Here is a 16,971-nt window from a genome sequence, read left to right on the forward strand (position 1 = left end):
GGACCATCCAGCCAGGATTCCTTTAGTTTTTTGGAGAAGTCAGTCATTACTAGGAACATGAATGGGGATCACATAGGTACATGTCTTTCCTTTCGTAATTAGTCTGCAGCAACCAAACCACATTTTTGTAATAGTAGCGCAACTGTTAAAACTACACCCCTTGAATATGTTTTGTTGAAAAAAACCAGGCATATCGAAATATTTTTAATATTTCAAGTACATTGTAAAGAATTTTCAAAAATAATCTCGTAAGATTTAAAAATTTAATTAGAAGTACATGTATTGCTTGTTCGTTGGGAAATTGTATAGCAGCAGCGCCCTTTTTCTAAACTTCAGTGGCAACTGGCCCTTTTGTTTTAAAACATTCTTAACAACTTGGATTCTGTCCATGTCTTATGTAAATTGATGTCGTTGCTTCATCTCACACACATTAGCATTAAAAATTCGTATTTATTACTATAAAATTATGTAAATTTAGTTAATAGTATACTTTAAAACTTTTATAAAAATATATAAAATCAGTTATAGTATACTTAAAATGTTTATAAAATATATATTAATAATAATTTTACTATTATTAGCTAACGTATAACTAGGCATGGGTAAATTTGTTTAGAATCTGAAACGTAAGGAATTATGATTAGTTTCAATGGGAAAACAAAAGCAGCGACATTGGAAAGTCCTCTCTCCCCACCTAAGGATTATTTATAATACATACAATTAACTTTTTATATTCATTTGTTCCAACTCCGTAGATTTGTTGCTCTCGTGCTTTCCTTCATGACAATAGTTTTGTAAAGCCAGCCCGCTGGCAATTGCTAATAAACCACACGTTACCCCAGCCGAGTATAAAATTATGTAAACGCTCATTTCTTGCAATGCCTAATTGAAATGAAATCGGATAATCAAAATTTTTCCGCCCTGCAAAGAGTATTTTCTGCACTATGGGAAAGTTTACGGGCGAAGAAGCCTTGGCTTTATTCAAAATCCACTATCGCTATCAAGTGTATTTTTGTCCCAATATAGGGAACTGTTCGAAATAGTTATTCGACCAAGGATGAGGTGGGATGATGCGAAATCTTAGAGAAATAGTCGCGCTAACTGTGGAACAGTTCAGGTCCGGTGGGACCCTAGAAATGGGGAAGGAATACTCGGAAAAATGGCGGGTGGTCTACGTGATTCGTCAGACATAGACCGCCCGCCATTTTTCCGAGTAATCCTCCCCCATTTCTAGCGTCCCACCAGACCTGAGCTGTTCCACAGTTAGCGTGCCTATTTCTCTCTGATTTCGCGATAAATCCTGGGGAACTTACGATTTTCTAACTAAAAATAAATAAATAAATAAAAGCTTTATTCGGATATACCTATCAGACCGAGGTCTGGTTTACCTAGGGGTCCTTTCAAATAAATTACAGTTGTTTTAAAATATAATTCTTTACATCCATTTTAAAAGTAGTAAAAGAGTTTTGATTCTTAATATCGATAGTCAGTGAGTTCCATAGTTTTACACCAAGAGTTTTTATACTTCTATTACTGAAGTGATTGGTTGCTCTCTGAGAGGGTGGGTTTAGATTATGGAATCTTGTGTTATGGTGGTGGTTTTGTGTTATCGTTGTTGCAAATAAGTCTTGAATATAGGTGGGCATTTTATTGGCACGAATTTTATACATTAGTATAAGTATGTGATAACTGTGGCGTTGCTTTAAATTCATCCAACCTAGTTCTTGTCTTGCATTGCTTGCTGATGATCTGGCTGGTTTTTTCAAAATTGACCTTGCGCAGTTATTTTGCAGCGTCTGAAGCTTTTTAGTTTTAGCGTTTGATGAATTGTTGTAAAAGATGTTGGCATAATCGAATAGAGGCTGTATAAGCGCATTGTATAATAAGTGAGATGTTTTCTGATCAATGGTGGATAGAAAGGATTTAAGGAGCCAGTTCTTTTGCCGGATCTTACTATATGTATAGTCTATATGAGAAGTCCAGTTTAAGAGTTCGTCGAAATGGAGGCCAAGATATTTACAGGAGGACACGCGCGTTATATTCAGTGTCAATAGTCGAGTTTTACATTCTGCTTGGATTCTTTTTGTCTTAGTTGGGCTAAAAATCATGAAGACAGATTTTTTCTCATTTAGCACTAGGCCTTTTATACGCAAGGTTTCCCGAAGTGATATAATATCACGCTCTAGGTCAGATAACAGTGTGTCTAAATCTTTGTTCGAATTTAAGACGGCTGTGTCATCAGCATATTCTATACAGTCAGAGGATGTTAAGGATGTATTGTTGTCACTAGTATATAAATTAAATAAGATAGGTCCCAGTACGCTGCCTTGCGGTACACCCGCTCGGATTTGAAGGAATGTTGAGCTAGAACCATTGACCGTTACTAACTGTTTACGGTTAGTTAAGTATGATTGTATCCATTTTAGGGAGTTGTCACTGAAGCCTTTGGATCGTAGGATTTCCAGCAGTATATCATGTCTGACACTATCGAACGCTTTTGATAGGTCGAGGAAAGTGACTGCTACGTATTTACCTTCTTGCAGGTTGTTGATGATGCGTTCGTGGAGATTTAAAATACATGTCATTGTTGAATGGCCAGGAAGGAAACCCGCCTGCATCCGGTAGAATAATTGGTTTTCCTGACAATATTCTATGAGTTGGGTGTGAACACACCGCTCAAGGATTTTGGATAAGGATTGTAAGAGCGATATGCCTCTATAATTTCCTGGATCGGTATGGTCACCAGCTTTATATAAAGGCACTACTTTTGCTTCCTTCCAAACGGAAGGAAAAACACCTGATTTGAATGACATGTTAATTATCTGTGTGAGCACTGGGGCAATTACGATTGCAAGGGCCTTTATAAGGGAGATCTGGAGTCCATCTGTGCCAGCGGCTCGACTATCAGCAAGCGATTTGAGCAAGCCAAATACTGTTTGAGTATTAACGTCTTTTAGGATGAATTTAGAGTCAACGTTGGTACAAGGTGTGTACGGGAGTATGCTTATGTTTGTCAGAGAGGCAGCCTGGTTGTTTATAAAGTGGTCATTAAGGTGGGTGGCTATTTCCAGAGAACTTGATAGTAGGTTCCCATTTACACGTAGTGACTTAATTATTTTAGTCTCTTGTTTTAGGTACGGTTTTAATAATTTCCAGACTTTGCTAGGGTTGGTTTTATTAAGGTTTTTCCGAAAATACTGGCTTTTGGCATTTTTCACCATGACGTTGACTTTGTTGCGAAGGTGTCGATAATTGTCCAAGAGTTCCGGTCTATTGTGACTCTTTCTTTTTGTTGTATCTCGCATATGCATCCAATATTTTATCTCGTTCCCAATCCATGGGGATGAATTAACAGCTTTTCGTTTTTGTATGTATGGGGCGAATTGATTCAAATTTTTCATTATGGCACGGTGAAGGTGGTCGATCCCTTGATCAACATTTTCAACTTTGATGCTGTCAAGGGCTTGCGTAAGTGAGCCAATAAATAGGTCGGTATTCATGTTCTTGTAATCTCGTACTTTCGTAATGACTTTTCGAACCCTGGGACATCGCTTTTTCCTGATGCAGTAAATAATATCGTGGTCTGATGCCCCACATGGGGTCACGCCACTTGATATGATTCGTTGCGGGTGTGTTGTATAAATATGATCTATTAACGAAGTTGTTGTCAAAGTTATCCGAGTCGGATTCACGATCAGTTGTTTAAATGATGAGAGGCCTTTATTTAATGCTTTCGTTTTTGCAGATAAAGGAAGTTGGAGAAGGTCACAGTTGAAATCACCAAGGATGATTACTTCGTGACTTAAATCAGACTGCAGATGTGATGCAAGGTGTTTAATCTCTTTAGATAATGTAGTACTGTTTTGATTAGGATCTGGTGGATTGTAGCATACGCAGATGTGAACCGGTTTCGAGTTGGTTTCAAACAAGGTGCAGATTAAATGTTCGAGGGATATGTCTTCAGGAGTCAGCAGCTGTTGTGTTATGGTTAGGTCTTGACGATAGTATAAACAAACACCACCTCCGCGTCTGTTGGTGCGGTCACATCGATATAATTCAAAGCCATTTATTTTTATCATGACATCTGGTGTTAAAGGTTTCAGCCATGTTTCGGTTATTGCTAATATGTCCAGGTTATGTTTGGAGACTGCTAAGCGCATATCATCAATGTGTGGCAGGAGGCTTCTAATATTTACATGGGCTATTTTTAGTCCTTTATTAGGGTTCTTCTTTTGTATGGAGTTATTGTGGGACAGTCAGACAGTCGCTGGATCATCTAAGTCTTCATTATTTGTGGGTTTAGTGGTTTCCCTATATCGACGAATGACAAAAGGGCTTGGCCAATTGTCAAGATTTAATATGTATTTGTCGTATTTTTGCGTGCTTTCGATGATGAATGATTTTTTCCATTTTGACGAAGATTCAAGTTCCTTAACTGTAGCATTCAGAACATTCAAATCCTTTAGGTGCATGTCAACATCTTCAGCGTTCGAGCTTGACGTGCAGTTTGATAGCAAGTATTTGAGCTTAGGGGAGTTAGATAGCACGGTCCCCTTTGGATCTTCATTTGTGCCCCATATACGTACTGGACCTTGTGATTGGCCACTAGTTAATTTATGACAAGATATTCCTGTAGGCCATACGTCTGGCGTTAGAATATTTGTAATGGAAGTTGATGATTGCAGTACAAAGCAGTTGTATTTGGCTGATTCATCTTCGGAGCGTCTGGTTAATTTAATATTCGTTACCTCTATGTTACTATTAGCAATGTAGGTTTTCATTTGTTCTAAGGTTGCATTCCGCGAGCAGTTGCCGATGAAGTAATCATTATGTGTCAGTACTGATTTAAAACGGGAATTTTCTATCCTTTCAGCTGACATTTGTCCGAGTGGTTTGGTTGAACGTGATGGTGCTTTGGCCTGATGTGTACTCTTTAGAACTTTAGGCTGCTGTTTTTTAGTAATGTCCATGTTTTCTTTGTTAGATAAATGGTTACGGTTATTGAACAAGTCGGTGTATAGTTGTTTTGCAAACGTTGGCCGGTTGTTCAGCAATCTTGTTTCACCACTAGTGGTTAGAGGAATTGTTGGGTCATTGATTCGTGTCGAGGGGCCTACTGTTGTGTATTTCTCTTCCAGTGTTTTGACTTGCACTTTTGTGGATTCCCGGAATGTTTTGAATTCAGCATCAAGAGCTTTGACTTGCTTATGTATTGATTCCAATGTATGGGATTTAATTAATTGATAGTCCTGAAGCATTTCTTTGATTTGCGAGTTCTGAGCTTCGATAGAAGACTCGAGCGCCGATAATTGATCAGAGAAATTGTCTAGTGATTCTTCTATTGACGTTTTGGTTACCTTGAATTCTTTCTCGAATTGCCTTAGATTTAGCATGGCTTGAACACATGAAGTACACATCCAGAACGATCCAGCGACAGCTTCTTTTAACTCTATGCATATTAAATGGAACCATTCGTCGCACATGCCACAATGGATCATGGTTCCATGTCTCTGATTTCCTCGGTTAAATTTGCAATATTCACCGCAATATTTAGGCATACTGATACTTTATGCTTTCGTCAAATTAAATTAAAATAAACTAATAGTACTTAATTAATACTAGGCCCAAAGGGCTGCGTTTGTTTAAAACAAGGCCAAGGCTTAAGCGAGGTTTTGCGGAGCGTTAGAAAATGTCGACCGCTTCCGTCGACTGCTCTATTAATAAACTATGAACTGGAGTTAACTATCAACTTATAGTGGTGGCTTCGCGTAGTAAACATTCCCGTAAACTGCACTTACAGATTTAGAGAATGAGATTATCACGATTGTTATGGCTGTTCCGGCATTTTGAACAGCCGACTCGATAGCTATGGTTCTTCTAACTGGCGCCGTTAGTTTAGTTAACCAGGCGGCGCAGTACGCGAAGAGAATCCCTAAGGGACCAACAAACGCAATGGCGCAAAATAAAAACCCAGGAATATTTTGGAAAAATCTGGGATAGAGGACTATAGCTAAAACCCCGCAAGCTAGAGCCATTATACCAGAACTAATGACCCCAACCTGGAAAAAAAGAAAAGGAAAATATACAAATTGGTTCAAATCATACAATAAACTATCTAGGTTTTTTTTTTCTTGACACACGAGTGAAGTATGGAAATTATATTCTTCCCGCTAGATACCAAAGTATTAATTTTCCAATAGTACTGTCACCATTATGAACCAAAATAAACCTAAACAGAATTAAGAACTTTTGAACCTTAGTAATGACAGATGCCACTTTAGGTAGCCTCCACCGAAGTATAACACCAATAGCTAGAATTAGAGTTAAGGCCAGCATGGATATCCCCATTTGTTTGAAGGGAATTTTTATTTCTCCAGTTTCCACACCGTGACTGTACAACCAGACATTAGCGGGTGTGGCTAACATTGCCAGCATGTTGGATATTGTTGTCATAGCCACACTGTGTCAAAGTAAAGTCCAAATTACAGCGAAAAGTTTCATACCGGCAATAAACCAAAAGGCCTTAACAAGTCTAGAGGGATAAATCAAACCCGGGGCACAATTGCGGTTGTCATAACCACGTCACCACTGACTAGCCATGTTTATAATCTTGTCCCACCCTGTGTAGTGTCCCTACACACCTGTGTTGTGGCACCCCTAACATTCTGGCTGATCTTCTACACATAAATTTTACCTTGCCAAATGCAGGAGTCAATCAGAACTCGTTCTCGAGGGCGGAGCTAAAACTAGCCTTTGCCAAGCTTGGAGGGCCATCTAGTGGCATTTGTTTAAACTAAACTACAGCTGAGACTTGCTGTATGAAGGCTAATCTCTACACATCAATTTTACTTTGTCAAAGGCAAGAGCCAATCAGAACTCGTTCTCGAGGGCGGAGCTAAAACTAGCCTTTGCTAAGCTTGGAGGGCCATCTAGTGGCATTTGTTTGAACTAAACTACAGCTGAGACTTGCTGTATGCCATCTAATCTCTACACATCAATTTTACTTTGTCAAAGGCAAGAACCAATGAGAACTTCTCCATTAGGGCGGAGATAAAAATAGCCTTTGCTAAGCTTGGAGGGCCATCTAGTGGCATTTGTTTAAACTAAACTATAGCTGAGACTTGCTGTATGCCGGCTAATCTCTACACATCAATTTTACTTTGTCAAAGGCAAGAGCTAATCAGAACTTCTCCATGAGGACGGAGCTAAAACTAGCCTTTGTTAAGCTTGGAGGGCCATCTAGTGGCATTTGTTTAAACTAAACTAGAGGACCTGTCAACTCCACCCCTCGATTATGGGAGCATCTAGTGGCATTTGTTTAAACTAAATAACAGCCGAGACTAGGCTAGATTAAATTTAGGGTATCTAGAAATGGGGCTATGTTTGGAACAGAAATGTGTAGAACCAATTCCCCTCAATTGTAAAGTTTACTATCACCTTAAAGAAACATCTCCTCTTGATAGATATGTTATTAAATTGGAGTATCCTCCACCAGGGGAACAAGACATGATCAATATACTTGTTGCGTACAGTCCTTCAATTTGGAAAATCACAATGGCTAAGAAGCCCAGTAAAGGAATAAATACAAATTGCGATATCATTCCAATGCATATAGGCAATGGCTTTTTTAGATGATTTACCAGCTAGGAAAAAATGTTAACGTTTTCAGGTCAATCCCCTGAAAGGCTGAAACTGCAATTGATTAAATTCATTACCTCTTTAATTTTCACTTCACATCCCATAGCAAACATTATAGCCAGCATGCATGTTATCATTATAACGTCAAATGCCATTCTTAGTTTATCATTAGAAGAATTCCATTCACTTTCCTCTATGGTTGCATTGACACTTGTTGCAACTTCATTCATTTCTGAATAGTTTACGTATGGCACAAAGTTTTCTTTTGGATTCGCGTGTGTAAAATTCATTTTCACGCAATTATTTAGTTTCTATTAAACCTTTGTAGAGTGTAAATGTAGTTTTGAGATAAACAGACTTTGAATTTATTACTGGATAAATTAATTGGCACTGTGACAATTTAACAGCCTATAATTTTCGAAGGGTTATTAAACAAAAGATTAATCCGTCTGAATAATGCTGCCTACGCGATTCTGTAACTTGGTATACAACGCCTTTTTCAACAAAACAACGGGTTTCATAAGGAAAATAAAACTTTAAAAAATGAAAGTGTTTCATAAGGAAAATAAAACTTTGAAAATTGAAAGTGTTTTAGGAGGAAACGGAAGTTTAAAAAACGAAAGTAGGCCGACGGTTTAAGTACGCAGGCGATGATACCGAATACCGATAGATAATGTAGTATGTAGATTTGATTTTAGTACAGTTATCCTCAATCATAGCCTACTCGATCTGACATCCTTGAATGGGCTGTGACTCAACCCACTGGACCCAGATGCAGAATTTCATGCAGACAACAATTTCTGTAATAATTTGGTCTGACTCTGAAATCTTGAAGTCGAGTCTGAAGTTCTGAAACCAAACTAGATAGGTAAATATTGCTATGGCCAACACCAAAGTATCAACTTGTAATATGATTTAGAATCCAACTAACATATCTCAGAAGAACTTCTTTAAAATTAAATAGAATATCCACTTAAGTTAGAAGCTAGATGAAAAAGGGATAAAACAATTCCTAACTGAATGAAAATTTAATTATCGGTTATTTCTTTTGAGCAGACGACTTTGGAGGCTTTCATAGTAGTCTGGTCGTGCTTATAGTTTATTTCTCCTTCGTGAGTCTGGTTGCAGAAATCATTCACTCAACTTGACTCAAGTTCAAATTTTGGCGGTGAATTGCCCGGTTTGTTAATCTTCCCATTGTGGATGTTACAAAACTGTACGGAAACGTATCAATAACATGCGACGGTTTCACGTATAATAATGTTGAATAATGAAGATAGTTAAAGGAAAAGGACTTGACTATTGGTTTCCTAAAACCAAAGAATCACTGAATGGGAAGGCACTCCTGTGCAATAAGAAACCCACCACTAGCTACAAGTAAGTTGTTCTTAATTAGTGTTTAATTATCACCGGTGTTTTCAGTCCATGATGACACGGAGACAAACAAAGGTCGTCAGTTTATTAATATTATAGAGGAACAATAAATAGATTTCCTGTGATTGGAGATGTTCAGAAATTCGTCAAAGAGGGGGCTACCGTAATTGCCAAATTATCGAAAGAAAAACCACCGCAGAAAAATCGAAATGTTACAATTATTCCATGTCGTATGGGTAACCATCAATTACCTCCATTAAGAGAAAGCGCACCAAATAGAAATAATGTAAAAAAGACGTTTGAGAAAGAACCCCTCAAGAAACAAACCGTCACGTCAAATCAGAGTTCAAGTACAAAGATTGATTTGGACACTAAAAGCCTTTTAGAAGGCGTATCTTTTGAAGATGATTATGATGACGATTGGGATGATTTTGATATCACTAAATCCCGAAAGAGTCTTAATTCATCAAAAAGTGAGTTTTTTTCATTCAAACATAAATTTGAGTATAAAAGTTGCGCTTTGCAGCCAAATCTAAACAAGATACCAAACAAAAATCGCCTAAAAAGCAAGGACCAAGAATTGCTTCTGACATTTGTAATACAAAAGAAAATGGTTTGTAAATTTTGTTTTACGCTAAAATCATCTTAAGGTGAGGTAATTTCACCTATTTTTCCTTTTAATTAGATTCAACTGTTCATAATGAGGCGCTAAAAAATCGCAGACCCGCTGTAGAATCACCAGATATTTTTAAAAACCCAGATGTGGATGTACCTTCAGATCTCGATGATTTCGATGACACTGTCTTTGATAGTGACGCATTTGAGCACGCTGTCAATAATGCTACTAAAAGTTCAGTAGTTCCAATGGAATCCTCGTCAGTTTTGAAGTCAAATACTACCATCGTTAATGCTCAGCAGCGTAATATATCAGGAAATAACAGTACAGTCCAGAAAAATTACGTAAAAGAATTGCAAGATCAATTGCAAAGTTTGAATGAAAAGATTTTAAGCGAGGCTTCATTTCTTTACCTGAATTTCAATGGAAGAGAAAGTAAAGAACTACCAAAAATTTTGGCCAGTGGGTAAGTTTATTGAAAAGGTTTTCTTCGCTTCTATAAGAAAAATTACATACTGACTTGGAATATTAACTAAATTACCTCAATTTTTGATTAGTCTAGCAGCCACATAAAAAAATGTAGTACCATAATAGTAACCTAGATGGCGCCAATGCTTCATACAGCCTGTTTTATACTATCATTACTATCTAGGCTTTGAAATCCTTACCCTAGATACATCCATAGACCTACTTTGCTTGTTCTAGGCCAGGAAAAACGTATTTGGGTATAATACAGACGTTATAATTAAATTATTAACTGAATTGCCTCAATTTTTGATTAGTCTAGCAGCCACAAATAAAAAAATGTAGTACCATAATACTAACCTAGATGGCGCCAATGCTACAGCCGGTTTTATACTATCATTACTATTTAGGCTTTGAAATCCTTACCCTAGATACATCCATAGACCTATTTTGTTTGTTCTGGCCGGGAAAAAAATTCATTTGGGGATAATACAGACGTTATAATTAAATAATAAGTATTTTTACATTTTAAACGTGAGATGGCGACACTAGACTTTTGGGTGGGAAAAGTGTATGTTTTCCAGCCTGGGAAAATATGTTCCGAAATATTTGTTAGCACTCGTTGCAGTCTAAGATTAATTAAACAACGAGATGCCATTTTAAACAATATCAATATTGAATCCAATAAGCAATAAAAAACTAAAAAATAGTATCTTATGAGTAACCTAGATGGCGCCAATCATCCAATTTGGTTTATACTAACTAAATCAAGAAATAGTAGCTAGAGTCATAGCCATTGGTAGTTCTGGGCCAGGAATGGCTTTATTTGAATGAATTATAGCGTCTGTAAAGTTTAAACGTGAGATGGCGCCACAATACGTATGAGAAATGTTTATTTTCAAAAATCTTATAATTCCGAAAAAAAATTCCTATTTTTCCTATAAGGAATTTAATTTTTCCTGTTGAAGTATTATGGGGGAAACGCAGTATAAGTGTTGTAGTGTTAAATATATTAACTTGTCTTCACTGGATGCTTAGTGTTTCCATTTGCGTTATAAGAAACCACATTCTGAGTATAATGAAATAAAATCTGTCGTATGAAATTGGGTTAAGTCTTTTGGTTATCTCTCATTGCAGTCGGAGATTAGTTAAACAACGAGATGCCATTTTAAACAAAATTCAATCCATTAAGCAAGCAAACAACGGAAATGTTCCAATTTTTAAGTCTCCGATGAAAAAAACTGTGCAGTCACCCACAATTACTTCATATTTCTCCCAAAATGAGAAACCAGTCAACAAACAATTAAATATTTTTGAAAAAGTCACCGCTAAAATAAACGATCCCATTGTCATTAGTGACAGTCCAATTAATGAGATAAATAATAATGATTTTTCCGACTTAAACCAAATAGACTTTGGTAAGAAATCTAACAAGAATATGGTCGCCAATATATGATAGTTATTAATTAACGGTTTTTAATATTAAATTTTGGAGACTACTCCGATTCGGAGGCTGATGTAGTTTCGAAGCCATCTTGTAGCGCCACCTCTACTAGCGCAAATCATTCTAATGTAATTGGCCGAAAAGATGTTGGAAATCAGCTATCAGTCCCATCAACATCTACATCTAACACGTGGTTATCGAAAAATACATTTTCAAATGCAAGCGCGAGTAACAATCAACATACAATACAGCAGAATACTGAAGGTGATTTTAAACGTGAACCCTGGCTGCTTCAACTTTTACTCATTGTCCGTCCGTGTGTCTACATGCAGGTTGCCCAGGGTCTTTTGTGGGTTCAAGTACAGATGACGGGGCAAGCCCTCGTTTTAAAGGTTATAAGTTCAATCATTCAGCCAAAATGATGAAGGCATTCAAGGAAATTTTTGGATTGAAAAGCTTTCGATATAATCAACTGGAGACCATAAATGCTGCCTTGTTAAAAGAGGATTGTTTTGTTCTTATGCCAACCGGTGAGTCCAGTTAGCGTGTTAGGGTTGCGAAATTACCAAAAGTCTGTGGGATTTAGTGATTTCACTTAACATTTTGCGATTAGGTGGCGGGAAAAGCTTGTGTTATCAACTTCCAGCAGTTGTTTGCGATGGAGTAACAATAGTGGTTTCGCCACTGAAATCCTTGATACAGGATCAGGTCCAGAAGCTAAACTCTTTGGGGGTAAGCGCTCTGCGATTATCTGTGGCTCAGGGATGATAGTCACGTTTTTGAATATAGGTTGAAGCTGATCACTTATCTGGTGATCGCGATACTCAGCAATCTAACGCCATTTACACCAAGTTAAATAGAGCAGTTCCTGAAATTAAGTTGCTTTATGTCACACCTGAGAAGGTAATTAACCCGCTACTTATCCTTATTCTTAAAGGGTTACTATTAGACCAAATTATTTTCCTTATTATCCGTTTTAAAGTGGTTTATTTTATATATTTTAATTGATATGTATAATTTGAATATTGACTTTTTGTTTTCGAACATTTTTAACTTAAACTTTTCAGATTAGTTGCAGTGAACGATTGCTATCAACTTTCGATCGCCTTTACAACAGACAAATGCTAACTAGATTCGTTATTGATGAGGCACATTGCGTCAGTCAGGTAAAAACAATAGTTATACCATAGTCTTCCAATTCAAACTGACGTTCTAAACAAACGCCAGTTCAACAAAATTCAATCTTGGAATGAACCACACTGTTAGGGATTCTTCCCGGGATCATGGCACCATTTTTGTTTGCTTTCCCGCTCATCAAACTTCAGATGGGCATCGATAGCACCGTGTTAGGCTGAATTCTATAACTGTTCGGTATTTACTAAATCCTCAGCAGCATTAAACCCACAAAGCTTGATTGTAGGACAAAAAACCACAAGCGCATGCATGCGCCTTGGCAAATAGTTAAGCAGCGCTAATAGAGCAATGATGAGGGAACTATTTATCGCGTATGTGATTCGGTTTAGCAACCGTGTGCACTGCAAATGTAAAATGATGTTGGGAAGAATCGTGTTACAATTACCACGCCGTTTTGTGCTTGTACAATTCTCTCGAATAGAAGTATTATATACTTGCGGTACTATTGTACCGATTCTTTCAGTGGGGTCATGACTTTCGACCAGACTATAAACGTCTGTGTTCTCTAAGGGAACGATTTCCTAATGTACCCATGATGGCACTGACAGCTACAGCGACTCCTAGAGTTCGTTTAGATATTCTTACACAACTAAAAATGCAAAAACCTAAATGGTACTAATCTAAAAATTAAATAAAATTAAATTTCTGAAAGCAATTAAATCAAACGTGTATCATCTCTATTAACAGGTTCCTTCAGAGCTTTAATAGACCTAACCTAATTTATAAGATTGTCCCTAAGAAAATGAAATCGGTAGCTCAAGACGTTGCTAATTTGATCCTTAGTAACTTCAATAAAAAATCAGGGATCGTTTACTGCTTGTCAAGGTTTTTAATTACTTTAATTTAATTTAATTTAATTTAATTTAACGTATTCAATTATGCAACTAGGCCTACATATATTCAATATTCTAATGCTTTTAGAAATGACTGCGATAATCAAGCGGATGTCTTAGTTAAAGCTGGAATTAAATCAGTGGCTTATCACGCGGGTTTAATTGATAAAACTAGATTTGAGGTACAAGAGAAGTGGATTAATGACAATGTTCAGGTGAGAATTTGAAATTATGCGGGTTAATTACATCAGCCCTCGGGAAAACAATAGATCAGATTAGAACACTCGCTCTATTAACATAATTGTAGGTTATTTGCGCAACAATTGCATTTGGCATGGGTATCGACAAACCGGATGTTAGATTTGTCATACATCAGTCATTACCGCAGTCGGTTGAATCGTACTATCAAGAATCAGGACGAGCTGGTCGTGATGGTGACGTTTCGACTTGCATATTATTTTACAGCTACGCGGACAAATTGCGATTGGTGAAACTTAAAGAAAGTAAGATAACGCGCGCAAACTGAACGGAGGTTGTTAAAAAAATTATTAGTTTTGATAACTACTAGTTAATTTTAATCAAATAGAGGACAAAAGCAACTTGCAAGCTCTACAAATGCATATCCAGAACTTGGTAAGAGTGGTACAGTATTGCGAAAATAAGGTTGATTGCCGAAGACAGCAGATGCTGCAATATTTTGGAGAAAAGTTCACCAGGAGCTATTGCATCAACCATCCGAAATTAGCGTGCGATAATTGTTCCGGAAGGGGTAGCTTTAGAATGTGCGATGTTACCAAAGAAAGCAAAGCTATTATACAATGCGTATCCGATGTTGTTGGGGAAAATGGTAAAGGGAATTATACGCTGAACTATTTCGTCGATGTCTTCAGAGGTAATTTGAAAGTATTACTATTTACTAGGCCTAGCTTTATTCCCCATGTCAAACCCTCAAAGACTAAAAGTAAAACCCAACGTGTTATTAAAGGAATAGCGACGTGATTAAAAAATTATCTCAAATCTAAAGAAAACCTTACTTTTTTGAGAGTTTAAACTCTTCTGATTCCAAAAATATGCTTGATTAATATTTAAATATGAAGGAAAACACAGAAAAAACACTTTGAAAACTTGAAATTTTGGGGGGCAAAAGCAAATTTGCGAAGAAGATTTTTGGCGGGTTTTCTCCTTGCTACGTCACTCACGGCATCTCGCGGAAAAGCCAAGCGCGCGCGCCCGAGACTCCCGAGTCTACTAATTCTGCGCGCGCGCGAGCAAAGAAAATATAGAACTATCTCTGCGCGCGAGTCTGAATAAATTAGGCTTAACGCGGCGCGGCGACATTAACAGGCGCGTCACGTGAGCGACATCTAGAGTGAAAGTTTCTCCTTACTACGTCATCAAGCGAAACAAAATTTTAACTAGGCCTTTTCCAAACACTAAACTTTGATTGCAATTTTACAAATTTCTACGAAACCAAATACAAAAGTAAACATATCATAATAAACTAGATTTTTCAAGGATTTTTTTAGCATTTTAAGTTTGTGGGTGACGAAAATTATGTCACTAACACTTTAAAATATACAAATATACCTTTGTCTTTGTCTGAAGGTTCTAATCTAGCAAAAATAGTTCAAAACAACCACAACAAAGTCGCTTTACACGGATTAGGAAAAAACTTTAGTAAAACCGACTCGGAAAGAATTTTGCAACACCTTGTCTTAGAAAATTACTTAAAAGAAGTAATAATTTCGAACGCCATGGATTACACTAATAGTTACATTCGACTTGGGCCTAAAGCCCCTCAACTTCTAAAAGGACAAGATGTGGTTTCTATTTCAATTGGACAATCGCGAAGATCCACCAATCTCAATGTTGTGGAAAATGTTACGGAAAGTCCAGACTTAAAGAAACTAAAAGATAAATGCTTCAGTGAACTCGTTGATATGAGCAAAATTATCGGAATGGAAGAAAATAAACATTACAACAACGTCATTAATATCGCCGCGTTAAAAGCCATGTCCGAAGAAATGCCAATGTCCGAAATGGAAATGCTGGCCATACCTCACGTGACGCGAATTGTCTATGACAAGTACGGGAAAAGATTCCTGGAGATCACAATGAGATACGGAGCGGAACGCGTTGGTAAGATGGGGATTTTAAAAAATTCTGCAACGCAATTCTATTAGACTGCAATTTATTTTGTGGGTGGGTTACTTCAATGTAATTTAGCGCTAGAAGATGACGAGTTAGCTGCCAAAATTGATCAGCAAAATGAATACGACTTAGCCGACGTAGCCAGCAGCAGCTCAACGTCTTCGAGGGGTAGAGGATTCAAAAGAGCAGCCCCTGGTAGTCAACGTTTTAGTGGAGCTAATAAAAAATTTAAACCCAATTTTGCCAGGAGGAAAGCCAGGGGTGGTGCGTCTGGAGCAACGTATGTTCATTTTGATTTATTTAGAAGAGTTTTGTTTTTCGTACTGCGTGTTTGGGTTAGCTTTCAAGGGAATAGCCTGTGGTTTAGTTTAAACAAATGCCACTAGATGCTCCCACAGTCGAAGGGTGGAGTTGACTGGCCCACTAAGCTTATCAAAGAATATACTTTCAGCTCCGCCCTTGTGAATGTGTTCCAATTAGTTTCTGCCTTTGGCCAGGTAAAATTTGCGTGTAGAACATTAGACATCATGTTAGGGGCGCCACAGGAGGCAATTGTAGAGCAACATGTTATTATATTTGTTCAAGATGGCGGCAAATATCTAACAATTATTTTCTCCATTTTTCTTCTAGGCGTGGAAAAACGAGTAATCCTAGGGTTAGCAAGTACTATAATAAGGGTGGCGTTAAAACGGTGTCCAAAGCCAGAACAACTGGACCAAAACTGTTAATGTGATCAGTGAATTTTTGTCCCCAGTGATAATTTGCTGTAACCTTATTTTCTAATTGTATTATACTACTATAATTTTATTCTAATTAATTTTTTTACAAAACTATAAAAACGTTTGTTATTTATTTTATGAATTTTTCATTGGCTTCAAAATGAAAAAACAAAAAAAAACAATTGCATTATAAGACTAGAGCAATTCGCCAGGTAAAGAAACACTTTTGAGTAATAGCTGTCCCATTGGACTGTCTGAAAATGGAGTTGCAGTTCGTGCAAAAGGTTTGGAGGCTCTGTTCTAATTGGATAGAGCGCTACGTATTCTATCATCAAAGCTGCGATCCTTGTATTGGTTTTTAAAGTCAATAAAAAAACCGATTTATGGATAGAATTATTCGTTTTTGAAGGTTTAGACTGGTCTTGTGAGAGCCATATAACCTTTTACCACAATTTCTGCACTCTTCGTAGTTCAATTTTTGTTCAAAAAACGAGTTACTGCCGTTTTTAGCTACTTTTCATCCTCAAGAGATGGCGC

General features: G+C 37.2%; 2 protein-coding genes across 3 annotated transcripts; one reads left to right on the forward strand and one right to left on the reverse strand.

Annotated features, from left to right (window-relative positions):
- Positions 1 to 191: 191 nt before the first annotated feature.
- LOC149588271 (sodium-dependent organic anion transporter-like) lies at positions 192 to 8,356 on the reverse strand. Its single transcript, XM_089863084.1, has 6 exons — positions 7,716 to 8,356; positions 7,438 to 7,643; positions 6,256 to 6,460; positions 5,799 to 6,059; positions 719 to 882; positions 192 to 619 (listed from the first exon to the last, which is right to left on the reverse strand). Exons 1-5 carry the CDS (start codon positions 7,926 to 7,928, stop codon positions 721 to 723), a joined length of 1,047 nt encoding a protein of 348 aa, XP_089719210.1. The 5' UTR covers positions 7,929 to 8,356; the 3' UTR covers positions 192 to 619; positions 719 to 720.
- A 391-nt stretch (positions 8,357 to 8,747) lies between these two features.
- On the forward strand, positions 8,748 to 16,554 carry Blm (Bloom syndrome helicase). Of its 2 annotated transcripts, none has more exons than XM_089863069.1 (18): positions 8,748 to 9,015; positions 9,127 to 9,485; positions 9,539 to 9,625; positions 9,698 to 10,094; positions 11,231 to 11,511; positions 11,589 to 11,801; positions 11,870 to 12,067; positions 12,151 to 12,269; positions 12,327 to 12,440; positions 12,605 to 12,703; positions 13,195 to 13,343; positions 13,419 to 13,556; positions 13,653 to 13,779; positions 13,872 to 14,067; positions 14,151 to 14,456; positions 15,170 to 15,703; positions 15,791 to 15,995; positions 16,346 to 16,554. In XM_089863069.1, exons 1-18 carry the CDS (start codon positions 8,909 to 8,911, stop codon positions 16,446 to 16,448), a joined length of 3,732 nt encoding a protein of 1,243 aa, XP_089719195.1. In that variant the 5' UTR covers positions 8,748 to 8,908; the 3' UTR covers positions 16,449 to 16,554. The 2 variants fall into 2 exon arrangements, with proteins under 2 accessions (XP_089719195.1, XP_089719196.1); XM_089863070.1 differs by having other exon boundaries at positions 8,904 to 9,015; positions 9,096 to 9,485.
- Positions 16,555 to 16,971: the final 417 nt, after the last annotated feature.

This window comes from Phalangium opilio, unplaced genomic scaffold (genome assembly GCF_054372755.1).
Source record: "Phalangium opilio isolate 3A_F unplaced genomic scaffold, DU_Popi_V2 ptg000662l_1, whole genome shotgun sequence".
In the NCBI taxonomy this organism is placed as follows: domain Eukaryota; kingdom Metazoa; phylum Arthropoda; class Arachnida; order Opiliones; family Phalangiidae; genus Phalangium; species Phalangium opilio.